Source organism: Lepidochelys kempii, chromosome 23 (assembly GCF_965140265.1).
Source record: "Lepidochelys kempii isolate rLepKem1 chromosome 23, rLepKem1.hap2, whole genome shotgun sequence".
Lineage (NCBI taxonomy): Eukaryota > Metazoa > Chordata > Testudines > Cheloniidae > Lepidochelys > Lepidochelys kempii.
In genome coordinates this window covers 6,725,892-6,740,989 of record NC_133278.1, presented here as the reverse complement: position 1 = coordinate 6,740,989, position 15,098 = coordinate 6,725,892, and the positions used below count along the sequence as shown (strand labels likewise).

General features: G+C 49.1%; 1 protein-coding gene across 1 annotated transcript in view; it reads left to right on the top strand.

Moving 5' to 3' along the window:
• LOC140902309 (galectin-9-like) overlaps positions 1 to 11,861 on the top strand; it is a 37,285-nt gene extending 25,424 nt beyond the window's left edge. The window contains exons 8-11 of the mRNA XM_073322263.1: positions 1,499 to 1,528; positions 2,144 to 2,232; positions 2,797 to 2,962; positions 11,718 to 11,861. Coding sequence (XP_073178364.1) covers positions 1,499 to 1,528; positions 2,144 to 2,232; positions 2,797 to 2,962; positions 11,718 to 11,861 — 429 coding nt within the window. The remainder of the gene's footprint in view (positions 1 to 1,498; positions 1,529 to 2,143; positions 2,233 to 2,796; positions 2,963 to 11,717) is intronic.
• Positions 11,862 to 15,098: the final 3,237 nt, after the last annotated feature.

Genomic DNA, 15,098 nt, shown 5'->3' with positions numbered 1-15,098 from the left:
ACACAGAGGAGGAGGAGCTGCTAGTTATTTAACGCGCTTCCTGCCCACCACTTCCATTATTGGTCTTGTGCTTTCTTTTATCCGCAGTGGGTTTCCTCTCCTGGCTTTTATTGCAGTGGGGTCATCAGGCTTCCTTCCTGGGATGTCTCAGCCCCCTGCCTGGCTGCATCTGCCCCCAGCTAGCTCCAGGGCACCAAGCACACTCCTTCCCTTCCCCAGGCTGCCCTTACCTGCCGTTCCATCACCCCTTGACCTTCAGGTCTGCTCTTTCCCTTTTATTGTTCATGCCAAACCCACGGCCCGGCATCTTGCTCCATTCCAAACCTCTTGAAAGAAGAATAGCTCCTCCTCAAGCTCCCAGCAGTGCAATGAGTTTGATGGGTCTCAATTCAGTTCCTGGTGGCAGGTGCCCCCTCACCACAGTCCCTCGACAGAGAGTCAAAGACTCAAATGGGCCACAGATGCTGAACGCCTCTCTGATCAGGAGTGATGACCCCTCCCTGGCAGAGGTGGGTCATACTGGCAGGAGAAAGGGCATGTTGGCTGCCTGGGATGCCCCGTCCTGGAGGCACTATGATTCCCCGCAGATCTGGGGGCAGTTTCAGTCCCTGGGGAGCAGGAGAAGCTGGGCTCTTCTAAGGTTTCTTTTTTATCCATCTTCTCCATTGCATTTGATCTCTCACAAACGTGCCTGTAAATTGCTGTTTGTTTCCTTGCTTTCCTGATTTTGGGCTCCTTCAAGGCATTATTGCTGGCAGGAAGGTGGCAGGTTTTATGGGTTGTTCTTAGTCAAAGCTGCTACAGAGGCTGGGGAAGCTCCTGTCAAAGGTGAGTTCAGGGCCCAGGGGAAGCTATGCTCAGGAGATGACCTAGAGTGCAGGCTGGATGCAGCGAGCGTAGGCGAGAAGAGTGCCCGACTGTAAAGTTCACAAGCTGAATGCTACTGAGAGCATTTCTGAGAATGGTGACAATGCTGAGAGCTGGGCGGGGGTTCACCCAAGGGCCCAGAGGCACATTCTGGGAGCCAGCTGTGGCCAGCTCCATGGAGATGGCAGCTGGCATTCACAGCTGCCTGATGTAGTCCTCGTGGGTCACTGGTCTGCCTTCCCTGACTCCCATGCCCACTGGCAGCGGGAGTGCCCGGGCTGCTCAGGACAAGAGCGCTGGGTTGTTATTGTAGGGGTGCTCATGAGTCCTGAGCAGCAGACACTGACTCCCCTCTGGGGAGAAAAGAGCTCTGTGGCCTTTATTTTAAGGAGGAACCCACACAGCGTTCCCTGCGCCCTGCAGAGAGATAGGAGGAAACACAGGCCGGGTAGGTTTGTGCCTAGTGCCCTTGCCAACGGCCTGTCAAAGAACAGGGAAGTCCTGGTGCAGTCCCCACACCAGAGCCTCCTGCCAGGGGCTTAGCCACTGGCGCTCCCCAGCCAGCACTGGGGGTGTTACACGGTGATGTATGAGGGACTGTTCTGACTGCCTTCGTGACTTCTCTCCTCAGCACAACACTCCTGTGACTGTGACCAACCCTGTGAGTACCCAGCCAAACAGCGAGAAGGAACTAGTGAGAGCCGGGTCGGGGTCAGGATTTTCCGGCTTATCTCAGCAGGAGCCGCCCCCCAGAATCACTCCTGCCTTGGCCCAGAGCCTCAACCCCCATCTCAGTTGCTCTCGACGATAGGAGCTAAAGGCCGCTGGGCTGCCCAGCGAGTGCTGCTGGCCTGGCCTCCACAGGTGTGGCACCAGAGGAACGGGGTCTGTGCAAGCACATGGGGACTGAGTCAGCTGCTCCATATGGAAGGCAGGAGCAGGAGCACAGCCCCGAGGTGGGGGCAGCTGCTTGCTTAGCCCTCTGCCCCAGGGCGGCTGTGTGGGGGCTGCACCTCGCTGAGCCTGGTGTGGCAGAGCTAAGCTGGTCGGGACACCACCAATCCTTGACCAACCGAGCCAGTAACAACCCCCCTCCAGCGGCGCTGTCCTTCCAGGGCCTGGCAGGAATGGAGGTGCCCCCTCCCCCTGAGCCACTCCATCCCCTACCCGAGGCCTTTAACCCCAATCTGTGGTTATGACAGCCTCCCCTGGCTCCCCACACTTGGGTGCTGTGGGAAAGGATTGTGGCCTATGAGATTTTGGGCATTCTTTTCAGGTCGTCCCATTCCAAGTGGCCATCCCAGGGAATATCGCCCAGGCCCGCAAGATCACCATTGTGGGGAACGTGCCTTTCCATGCAAACCGGTAGGTTTCTGATGCAGCCTGGAGGGGAACATGGGGGCTTTGGGACCATGTGAATGGGCTGGTTTTCACCCACCATCACACAAACACAGCTGATAGGTTACAGCCTGGGATAGAGGTGGGATGGGTGAGAGACTCACCAAGCAAGAATGCTTTAGAAATGGGGGGGAAGGGGTGGGTTGCTACACTCAGCATGTGACAAACAAAACCCTTTGTCTTCATTTGTGATGCAAACGCTAAGCACCAGGCCCAGCTGGATGCAATCCCCCTTCCTAATATTCCTTCTCCACAAGCAGAGTGGTCTGGTCACAAGATGCTGAAGGCAGATGGGAAAGTCTGGGGGGGGAGGGGGGGGAACTGCCAGGAGCTGGGCATAGGGACTCCTGGTCAAAGTTGTGTGGGCTCCAATGCCCAGAGAGGGGTGGGGGGCTGGGGGGGGGGGTTGAAGGTGGCCCTGGCTACAGGACATGGGTCTGTCCCACTCTCCAGTGTGCACCATCCTGGTACATTTCTCCCTGAGCCCTTGTCGTGAAAAGCTCTGAACAAACCCTTTCTCCCTCCTCATAGCTTTCACGTCAATCTGAAAAACAGCATGACCGGCAACATCGCCCTGCACATCAACCCACGGCTGAAGGATAGGGTGCTGGTTAGGAACACTCAAACGCATGGCACGTGGGGCTCAGAGGAGAGGCACAGTGCTACCCTGCCTTTTGCGCCAGGCCAGGCTTTCCAGGTGAGCCCCAAAGGCGGCTGTCTGAGGCACACTCGGAAACATGTTCTCAGCTTCATGCTTCAGCTGGGGTGCTGTGCAGTCGGGAATCAGGCCCACTGGGAATCCACAGAGCCACAGGCCCCTGTGGAACTAAATCCTTCAGAGACATTTCATGCTGAGACTGCATCATGACCAACAAAATATTTTCCCATCTTCCTTTCCCCTTTGGGGGTCTTGCCACCGACAGAGTGTGAGAATTTAAAGTTCACCCATATTGCAATTGTACAGATACAGAAACAGTCAAGATCCATTAGTTGGTTGTTTTTCACATGGCCAAGTGCCTACTAATTAGAGATTGGCTCAGCATGAGGTGTTCTATCCCTGTCAAAACTGTTAGAATTAACTAGTAGAATGCCAGATTTTTATATTTGTGTGTGTGTGGAATCTTGTTAATTTCTTGGCCTCAATGAAAGCCTGTGGCAGTGAGCCCTACAGTCTAACTGTGCCTAATGTGAAAAAGTATTTCCTTTAATTTCATGGAATAGCCCGCTATTCTTGTAAGAGGCAGGGATAAGATCCTGTGCTCTGGCTCTGGATCATTCATTTTTATAGCATCCGATGAAGTGAGCTGGAACTCATGAAAGCTTATGCTGAAATAAATTTGTTAGTCTCTAAGGTGCCACAAGTCCTCCTTTACTTATTATTAAGGTTGCTTGACACTTTCCATTACAAGAACCTGTTTTCAGTTGCTTATAACTTAGTCTGAAATTCAGGATGAAATTTCCCCAGCCAGGTATGAGCTTCAGACTGATTTTTTTGGTAAGTTTCAGTAGTAACAGTTCAGCCATTTCCAAGAATGAAGCTTGGAAGAAATAGGTTGTTTTGCTCATGCTCAAGAATCCTTGCGACCACTTTGCTGAGAAGCTCTAGGGCAAGACCCACAAAGGGGACTTATTTCAGAGTAGCAGCCGTGTTAGTCTGTATTCGCAAAAAGAAAAGGAGTACAAGGGGCACCTTAGAGACTAAGGGGACTTAGGCACTGCACTGCTGAGCCCAACTTATAGGTTCCCTGCTGTCTAGAAGAATCCACAGCCTCAAGCTGGGCATTCAGCTCCCCGTACAGTGCCAGGGGAAAGTTAGGTGCCTAAGACTGGGATCCACAAAAGCCAGCGGGCTGAGTGGCAGCTGCCTAAACCAGCCAACAGGAAATGCCAAGGAGCGGCCGGTGTCAACTGGAGTATTGTGTCCAGTTCTGGGCGCCACATTTCAGGAAAGATGTGGACAAATTGGAGAAAGTCCAGAGAAGAGCAACAAAAATGATTAAAGGTCTAGAAAACATGACCTATGAAGGAAGATTGAAAAAATTGGGTTTGTTTAGTCTGGAGAAGAGAAGGCTGAGAGGGGATCTGATAGCAGTTTTCAAGTATATAAAAGGGTGTTACAAGGAGGAGGAAGAAAAATTGTTCTTCTTAACCTCTGAGGCTGGGACAAGAAGTAATGAGCTTAAATTGCAGCAAGGGAGGTTTAGGTTGGACATTAAGATAAAATTCCTAACTGTCAGGGTGGTTAACCACTGGAATAAAGTGCCTAGGGAGATTGTGAAATCTCCATCATTGGAAATTTTTAAGAGCAAGTTAGACAAACACCTGTCAGGGATGATAATACATAGTCCTGCCATGAGTGCAGGGCTCTGGACTAGGTGACCTCTCGAGGTCCCTTCCAGTCCTATGATTCTATGATAGCTTCCAAGGCCAGAAGGGACAACTGTGAGCATCCAGTCTGACCTTCTGTACAACATGGGCTAGAGAACTAGCCCCACAAAAATTCCTCTTTAACTAGAGCACATCCTTTAAAGTGGTGTAGTGGCAGATAGAAGCCAAGAGGGACAGGACTCAAGAAAGGCAGCACAAGAGCAGATGTGTCTGTGTCCTCTAGAGCAGGGTTCCTCAACCTTTTCCTTTCTGAGGACCCGTCCCCTCCCCCCACCCCACCGCCACAACATGCTACAAACACTCCACGACCCACCAGTGCCACAATGACTGGTTTTCTGCATATAAAAACCAGGGCCAGCATTAGGGGGTAGCAAGTAGGGCAGTTGCCCAGGGCCCCAAGCCACCATAGGTACGGGAATAATGGGTGCGAAGGCGGGGGGGGGGGTGCTGCAGCACTCCTGGGGTCCCGGCTGCCACTCAACATACCCGGCGTCTCAGCTGCCTCCCCGTGCCTGGGGCTTTGCCTCAGCTCTGGGGAAGGGGGGAGAGTGGACAGCACCCCCACTATTTAAAACGTTCCAGCGCCCACTAAATGCCACAGGGATCCCCACAAAAACAAGTTACTCAGGCTTCGGCTTCAGCGGTGGCAGGGCTGGAAGCCCTGGGCTTCAGCCCCACACAGCAGGGGTTGAGCTTTCTGCCCTGGGCCGCAACAAGTCTAACATTGGCCCTGCTTGGCAGCCCCGCCCCCCCAAAACCTGCTCACAGCCACCCTGGGGGCCCCTGGACTGCTGGTTGAGAACTGCTGCACTAGAGCACACAAATCAGGATTGAAAATCTCACCATTCCTGTACGGTCAACACATTGCTGTGAAATGCACAGGCAAAGTGTGTCTCATCCCCATCTAGTGACCAGTCCATATAACAGCCTTCTACTGTTTGCTACCAGTTACTCAGCTTGAGGAGTTGCAGTCTGTGCTGTGGGCCCAAAGGTCCCAACCCTACTGAGGACCCACGTGGGGACCAATACAGCTCCATGTAATGAAGTTTCAGGTTTTGCTGTTTGCTTTTGCAAAAACCAAAAAGTTACATTTAAAAAGTATCTAGATTAAAAGAGCGTTAAAGTTGCAAGCACTCAAAAATTAAGAAATGCAAGAAGTAAGATTCCCCAGGCAACCTTAACTCTGCCCCCTTGTGGGTGTGCATCACAGTACAGCCTTTAATGCCAAGTACACCGACTAACGACTATTTTTTCAAAAGGATCTCTGCCTCATTCAGTGCACAGGATGAACTGTGCTCAGGGAGTGAGGCAACATTTGAAGACTTTTTTATCCTTCTCATTCAACGATTGGCTCCTGCCTTATTTGCCACACCCCACCTAAACATTGTACGGCATATAGAATTATTCCATTTCCTCATGGGCTTTTCAATGACACTCACTACTGTGACATCTGAGGGCAACACAAAGATTAGTGACACCTCTGTCAGGTGTGAGACAGTATTATCCACTTTTTACAAATGGGGAACCGAGGCACGAAGAGTCAGTACTGTCAAGAGTGATTTGGGGCACCTAACTTGAGATACCTGCATCCTGATTTCTCAGAGTGTTCAGCGTTTGTATAATACCTCATATGCTCAATTGTAACTCCCACTGATGTCCCTTGCAGTTACAAACACTCAGCCCTTCTGCAAATCAGGCTCCATGATCTCAAGTTGGGAATCCAGAAAATGAGAAACACACAATGACTGCCCCCACCCCAGTGAATATTTTCATTTAAGTGACTCACACAGGAACTCTGTGGCAGCATTCAACTGCCCTAACCATGGGAAATCCTTTCCTCTGCCTGCAATTACCCTGCCTCATTCACCACATATCTTCTAACTTCTGCAGCAAATGAGACCGGCGTCCTGCAAACAATAGCCACCTTTACTACACAAACCTGATTCATCCCAACACACCGTCCATCCTGTGCACTGAATGAGGCCGGGGTCCTGCAAACAATAGCCACCTTTACTACACAAGCCTGATTCATCCCAACACACTGTCCATCCTGTGCACTGAATGAGGCTGGGGTCCTGCAAACAATAGCCACCTTTACTACACAAGCCTGATTCATCCCAACACACTGTCCATCCTGTGCACTGAATGAGGCTGGGGTCCTGCAAACAATAGCCACCTTTACTACACAAGCCTGATTCATCCCAACACACCGTCCATCCTGTGCACTGAATGAGGCCGGGGTCCTGCAAACAATAGCCACCTTTACTACACAAGCCTGATTCATCTCAGCATGATTCAGAAAGGCCATAGCACCAATGCCCACACTGCCCCTGGCTCCTCCACTCGCACCTGTGTCCAGACAGAACCCAACCACAGATGCCTCTACACAGGCCTGATGCGGATTTTCAGAGGCTGTGGCCTGCATTTGCCCATCACAGAAAGCCAGACTGGGGGACCGTTCAGTGTGAGAGATGCCTACTGAGAGACTCTCTCAGGAAGCAGGTGGGAGAGTTTCAGGAGGAGGTGGCTAGGCTGAGGAGCAGCCGTGCATACAAGGAATTCATTGAAAACATGCATATGGAGACCTCCAAGGCTGAGGAAGCAATCCAGCTGGAGAGGACTGCATTAGCACCACCAGGGGAGGAGGAGACGGCTTCTTTACAGGGAGGAATCCAGCTACTGGTTACTTCTGATGGCAGGCAGTGCTCCACCCTTGCTCCCAACACACCATCTACAGAGATCAAAAAATGGGTATGCTGCCCTAGCAATGAGGGATGATGGATGGAGGAGAAGCCATATACTCCTGAGGCTAGCAGGATCACAGCCACCACTCCCAAGAGGAAACAAAGGGTGGCGGTGGTGGTCAGTGACTCCCTCTTAAGGGGGACGGAGGCATCCATCTGCAGTCTTGACCTGGCATCCTGGGAGGTGTACTGCCTGCCAGGTGCCTGTGTCAGAGATGTTACAGAGGGATTGCCGAGGATCATCTGGCCCTCTGACTACTGCTCTGTGTTGCTCATCCATATGGCACTAATGATTTACTGCAAGGTATGACCCTGAGCAGGTCAGCAGTGACTACAGGGCTCTGGAAGTGAGGCAGAAGGAATTGGGGCAGGGGGCAGGTATGTTCTCATTGATCCTTTTAGTCAAGGGTAGGGGCCCAGGCAGTGACAGACACATCCTGGAGGTGAATGCTGGGCTGCGTGGATGATGTTGCCAGGAGGGCTTCAACTTCCTCGACCACGGGATGCTGTTCCAAAGAGCAGGACTGCTGAGCAGGGATGGGGTCCATCTGTCAAGGAAGGGGAAGAGTATCTTCGGATACACACTGGCTGACTTACTGAGGCCGGCTTTAAACTAGGTCTGATGGGGGCGGGTGACAAAAGCTCACATGTAAGTCCAAAACATGGAGACTTGGGTGAAGGGTCAGACTATGGGACATGGGCAATCACAGCCGGGACAATGAAGAGAAGAGGGAATATAGAGGAGAAACCCAATGAACATCTTAGATGTCTGTATATTAATGTAAGAAGTATGGGGAATAAGCAGGAAGAACGAGAAATACCAATGAATAATCTCAATTGCAACATAACTGGCATCACAGATACTTGGTGGGATAATTCACATGCCTGGAACATTGGTATAGAAGAGTTCAGCTTGTTCAGCAATGACAGGCAGGGAAAAAAGCGGGGAGGCGTGGCCTTGCATATCAAAGATGTCTACACTCTAACTGAGGTGGAGATAGAAGTGGGAGAAAGACCTGCTGAAAGCCGCTGGGTAAGGATAAAAAGGGGTAAAAAACAAGGGTGCAGTCATGGTACAGGCCTACGATAGGCCACCTAACCAGGAAGATGAGGTGAATGAGGGTTTTTTTAAACAGCTCACAAAATCATGCAAAGCCCAGGACTTGGTGGTGATGGGAGACCTCAACTAACAGGACATTTGTTGGGAAAATAATACAGCAGGGCACAGATCATCCAACAAGTTCTTGAAATGCACTTTTTATTACAGAAGATGGAGAAAGTGACTAGGGGAGAGGCTGGTCTAGATTTGATTCTGACAAACAGGGAGGAATTGGTTGAGCGTTTGAAGGTGGAAGGCAGATGGGTGAAAGTGATCATGAAATGATAAAGAGTTCCTGATTCTAAGGAATGGTAGTAGGGGAAAAAAGCAGAATACAGACAATGGACTTCAAAAAGGCAGACTTTAGCAAACTCAGGGAGTTGGTAGGTAAGATCAATGGGAAGCAATTCTAAGGGGAAAAAGAGTTGGCACTTTTTAAAAGAGACATTATCAAGGGCACAAGAGCAAACTATCCTAATGCATAGGAAAGATAGGAAGTATGGCAAGAGGCCACCCTGGCTTAACCAGGAGTTCTTCAACGACCAAAACTCATAAAAGAGTCATACAAAAGTGTAAACTAGGTCAAATTACAAAGATGGATATAAACAAACAAGCAAAAACAAACACAAGTATGTAGGGGCAGAATTGGAAAGGCCAAGGCACAAAATGAGATTAAACTAGCTAGGTACATAAAGAGTAACAAGAAAACATTTTACAAATACACAAGAAGCAAGAGGAAGACCAAGGACAGAGTAGGCCCATTACTCAATGAGGACGGAAAGATAACAATAGAAAACACAGCAATGGCTGAAGTATTACTTGCCTTTTTTGTTTCACTTTCAACAAAAATGTTAGCAGTGATTGGACGACTAACATAGTGAACATCAGTGTAAATGGGGTAGGATCTGAGGCTAAAATAGTGAAAGAACATGTTAAGAATTACTTAGTCAAGTTAGATGTCTTCAAGTCAGCAGGGCCTGACAAAATAATTCATAGAATACTTTAGGAACTGGCTGAAGAGATCTGAGCCATTAGCAATTATCTTTGAAAACTCATGGAGGATGGGAGAGATCCCAGAGATTTGGAAAAGGACAAATACAGTACTTAGCTATAAAAAGGAGAATAAGGACAACCCAGGTTATTATAGACCAGTCAGCCTAAGTTCCATACCCAGAAAGATAATGGAGCAAATAATAAAACAATCAATTTGTAAGAACCTAGAAGATAATAAGGTGATAAATAACAGTCAACATGCATTCGTCAAGAACAAATCATGTCAAACCGACCTAACATCCTTCTTTGACAGGGTAACAAGCCTTGTGAATGGGGGCAAGTGGTAGATGTGATATATCTTGATTTTAGTAAGGCTTTTGATATTGTCTCACATGGCCTCATAAACAAAGAGAAATATAGCCTAGATGAACATATTATAAGGTGGGTGCACAACTGGTTTGAAAAGTGTACTCGGGGAATACTGATCAATGGTCCACAATCAAGCTGGAAGGGCATATAAAGTGGGGTCCCACAGGATCTGACCTAGGTCTGATTCTATTCAATATCTTCATAAATGATTTGGATAATGGCATAGAGACACACTTATAAAGTTTGCAGATGATTCCAAGCTGGGAGGGTTTGTAAGTGCTTTGGAGGAGAGGATTAGAATTCAAAATGCTCTTGACAATCTGGATAAATGGTGTGAAATAAATAGGATGAAATTCAATACGGATAAATGCAAAGTACTGCACTTTGGAAGAAATAATCAATTGCACAAATACAGAATGGGCAATAACTGCCTAAGAAGGAGTACTGCAGAAAAGGATCTGGAGGTTATAATGAATCACAAACTACATATGAGTCGACAATGTAACACTGTTGGGAAGAAAAAAAAAAAGGCAAATATCATTCCGGGATGTATTAGCAGGAGTGTTATAAGGAAGACATGACAAGTAATTATTCCACTCAGCCCTGATAAAACTTCAGTTGGAGTATTGTGTCCAGTTCTGGGCACCACACTTCAGGAAAGATGTGAACAAAATCCAGAGAAGAGCCACAAAAATGATTAAAGGTCTAGAAAACATGACCTATGAGGAAACATTGAAAAAATTGAGTTTGTTTAGTCTGGAGAAGACTGAGCAGGGACATGGTAACAGTCTTCTAGTACATAAAAAGTTGTTATAAAGAGAATGATGGTAAATTGTTCTCCTTAACCTCTGATGACAGGATAAGAAGTAATGGGCTTAAATTGCAGAAAGGAAGATTTAGGTTGGATATTAGGAAAAACTTCCTAACTGTCAGGGTAGTTAGGCACTGGAATAAATTGCCTAAGGAGGTTGTGGAATCTGTGTCAATTGAAAGTTTTTAAGAACAGGTGAGACTAACACCTATCCAGGTCTAGTTCAGTGATTCTCAACCTATTTACCATTGTGGGCCACATATGCTGCTCTCTATGTGTTATGTGGGCTGCATCCACACAATATATATACTACATGTATGTCACATGGGCCACAGCTGTGTGCTGATTGGGCCGCAAGTGGCCTGCAGGCCATGGATTGAGAACCACTAGTCTAGATAATCCTCAATCCCATCTCAGTGCAGGGGACTGGACTAGATGACCTATTGAGGTCCCTTCCAGTCCTACATCGCTATGATTTTATGTAATTAAAGACTGTACCATAATGCTCACACACAAGGCAGATGAATTAAGGTTGCTGGGAAATATTAATCCCTACATCACCTAATTTTTGAGTGCTTGAATTTGCAACATTCATGTTCTTTTAATGTGGGTTTTAAAAATATGATTTTATATACTTTGATCTGCTCTCCCCATTCGTCTCCTTTCCCAAGCAGGTAAGCTTTCTGCTGAAAACAAATCTTTTAAAGATACTTCTGAGGAAGTGGAGCTTGAGTTGCTATCTTAGCCATACTGTGTTCCCTATCAAAAGAGCTTGAAATAAACACTCTGTGATCATGTAATACAAGGGGTGAACTTGGAGATAAGCCAGCTGCTGTTTATTTCAGGAGCTCTGTTAGAAAATGTTACATTTGTGGTTTTGAAACACGCAGGTCAGGAGAAGGTTTTCTTGGCTTCAACTTTATCTTCTTGGTTAATGTGCTGCATGATGAACTGATGGCTCCCCTGGGCCTTGTGTTATCCGTGTAACAGTTGTTCTTGTATCCTTGGGTGTCAGGGCACACAAATGTAAATCTTCTCTCTCTTCCAGATGGAGATAATGAACACGAGAAACTGCTACCAGGTCTCGGTGAATGGGCTGCATGTGTTTGACTATGTCCACCGCATCCCTGCCAACCAGGTGGACCAGCTAGAGATAGCGGGGGATGTGTCACTCTCCTACGTGCAGTACTGATGGCCCCACCTGGGCCACTAAGTTCTCACTATTTGACTCAATCCACTGGGCTGAGTCTCATCTTCCACTCCACTCCACAGCCCTCCATCTTCCACAGCCCTCTCATCATCTTCATTCAACAGCTCCACTGGTGAGCCTGGAGATCTCAGCCACCAAATCTCACATCATACAGAAACTTGGAAGTCTTACTCCGGGGCTTGGGGGAGGGAAGGGCTTCTCTCATTGCCTCTTTTTTTGTCTATATACATTTCTGATACTGTAGATTACAGCAGTGATTCTCAACCTTTCCAGACTACTATACCCCTTTCAGCAGGGTTTGATTTATCTTTGCATATCACAAGTTTTATCTCGCTTAGAAACGACTTGCTTACAAATCAGAGATAAAAATACCAAAATGTCACAGCACACTATTACTGATAAGGTGCTTACTTCCTCATGTTTACCATATAATTATAAAATAAATCAACTGGAATATCAATATCGTACTTACATGTCATTGTGATACTTGAGCCTGTTTTTCACTTGTGAGCCTTGTCTGAAGGCTGAGCCCCATGCGGCGTGGCTAAAGCATGTAACTTAGCTTTATGGGGCCCCCTATGGCATGGGGCCCCAGGCAGTTACCCTGCTTGCCACCCTCTAATGCCAGCCCTGCACTTGCGAACTCCCTAAACCCATCCAGTAACCTCCCCTGGTGTCATGACCTTCCGGTTGAGAAACACTGATCTAGATGATTTGAGTACCCCCTGGAAGACCTCTGCGTACCCCCAGGGGTGTGTGCCCCCCTGGCTGAGAACCACTGGATTAGAGTTCCAGGGCCTGATTCAACCCTGTCTGATGATGAGTTTGGAGAGGGTGGGGGGTTGTTTGAAAGCCTGACAAAACACCGTATCACCCATGGGTGGACACTTTTCACCAAGCGATCACGCCACAGCTGACCTCTCAGTCCTCTTCCTCCAAGGAAACCTGCACAACACCGTCAAAAGACGAGCCTGGGAGCTTAAATTCAGAACTTCGCTAGATACTAAAAATCATGGACTGAATAGAGACACTGAATTTATGGCTTATTACAGCAACGTGTAATCCCCAACCCTCCTCCCCACCAAGCGTTCCCCTCCCAATGACTGCACAGGTACTGAGAGGCTACTTCACCTTTGAAATATGCGCTACCCACTTATGCTAAACAATCTATTCCATCTTGTATTTAGCTGTGACTATGACAAAGTGGGAAATTTTTTTAAGAGTTTTGCATGAATACTGTGTGGATCTCAGTGTCCCTGTGTGCTGCATGCGTAATGAGGTGGTGGGAGAGGGAGTTTTTGTTGCAGGGGACCAGGTGTGACCTCGCCTGACAGTTGGGACCCCGGAAAACTGCCTGGAGATGGGGGACTGTAGTGACCAGGTGGCCCATCCCAGCTTGGCAGTCAGCCAGTTCTGGCCACTGGGAGGACAAAGGGCTGAGGAGAGAGGACCCTGCAGACCTGACTTGCTGGTTCCAGCCAGGGGGAAACAAAAGATGGAGGAGAGGAGGCCCAGGTGATCTGTTTACCTGGGACCAAGACAAAGGACAGCAGAGGAGCAGTTGCAGGAGATAATATAGGATGGTTGGCTGGAAGGAGGGAGCGGCTGGACTGGGGAGAGAGAGCAGCCAGAGGCCCCCGGGATGCAGGAGAGACCTAGATGTACTGTGCTGAGGGTAGCTAGGCCCGAGGGCCCGCAGAGTTTCCTGTGCTGGGTTCAGATGCTCAATAAACCCTCCTGTTTTACACTGGCTGAGAGCCACTGCAGGCTAGAGATCATGGTTGCGTTATTCCCTCTGGGCATAGAGGCCCCAGGGTCCAGAGCGAGTGGACTCTCTGAGTGGCCCACAACCAGAAACAGGTGTGCTAAAGGACCCCCGAGAAGGGCTGTCACTCTGAAGGGGGCTCCTCCCAGGGACCCTATGGAACCGAGAAAGAGCACAAGTCCTGTGAGTCCGTGACAGTGACACTCTGAGTACCGTTCCCAGACCTGAAGAAGAGCTCTGTGTACAGTTGAAAACTTGTCTCTCACCAGCAGAAATTGATCCAAAAAAAAGATATTACCTCACCCATCTTGTCTCTCTAATAAAATTAACACAGCACACATTACATGGATTAAAAACTGGTTAACATATAGGTCTCATCATAGGGGAATCATCGAGTGGGTGTGCTTCTAATGGGGTCCTGCAAGGATTGGTTCTTGGCCCTATGTGATTTATGTTTTTATCAATGACCTGGAAGAAAACATAAAAACATCACTGGTGAAGCTTGTAGATGACACAAAGACCGGGAGAGTGGTAACTAGTGAAGAGAACAGGTCACTGATACAAGTCTTTAAATCAGCTATGCACTGAGAAATGAAGTGTGATATGGAATATCATCCCTTGCAGCTGTACCTCCAGCCACGCAGACACTAAACCAGTGGTTCTCAACCTGTTTACCATTGTGGGACGCAGGTTGAGGACCGCTGTGCCAGACACACATTGGTCTGCCCAGCCCTGCACTGCCAGCCTGCCCCTTCTCCTCGGGGGCAGGTCCATGCCAAGCGCCACACCGACCCCCCACCCAGCGCTCCCTGACTCCCTATGTCCAGTACACCCTATGTCCAGTACACAGCGCTCCCTGACTCCCTATGTCCAGTACATCCAGTACTCCCTATGTCCAGACACCCCCCTGACTGCAGTCCCCTATGGCCAGTGCCCCCGCTAAGACTCCCCACAGACCCATATGCCCAGCGCCCCCCTCCTGCCCAGAGCCCCCACACAGCCCCACCACCACAACTGCCCAGCACCTCCCACAAACCCCTCCTGCCCAGAGCCCCCCCCACAAACCCTCTCAGAGACCCACTCTCCTGCACCCTTCCCCCCAGACACACTCAGCGGCCCCACTGGGAGGTGACTGTGTCCGCTGGGCTGAGCTGGCAGCATGGCCAGGGATTGCTCTGGCCCCTCAGGAGCGGCACGATCAGCTAAGCTGGAGCAGGTGCAGGGCATGCCCAGGCTGGACTCCCTCTGGACCCACTTGCCCAGCAGGGCCACCTGCGTTGGACTGCTGAGCTCGTCTCCTGCCCCAGGGGGCTGCTTCACCTTCCCTGCTGGCAAAAGCGTTCCAGCTGGGCTGCATGGCACCATCTCCCCCTCAGCCAGCCCTGCCTCCTTCTGGACCCCGGAGCGGGAAACTTTGAATTTTTTTAACACACAGCTGGGCTGCAGCTGAGTGG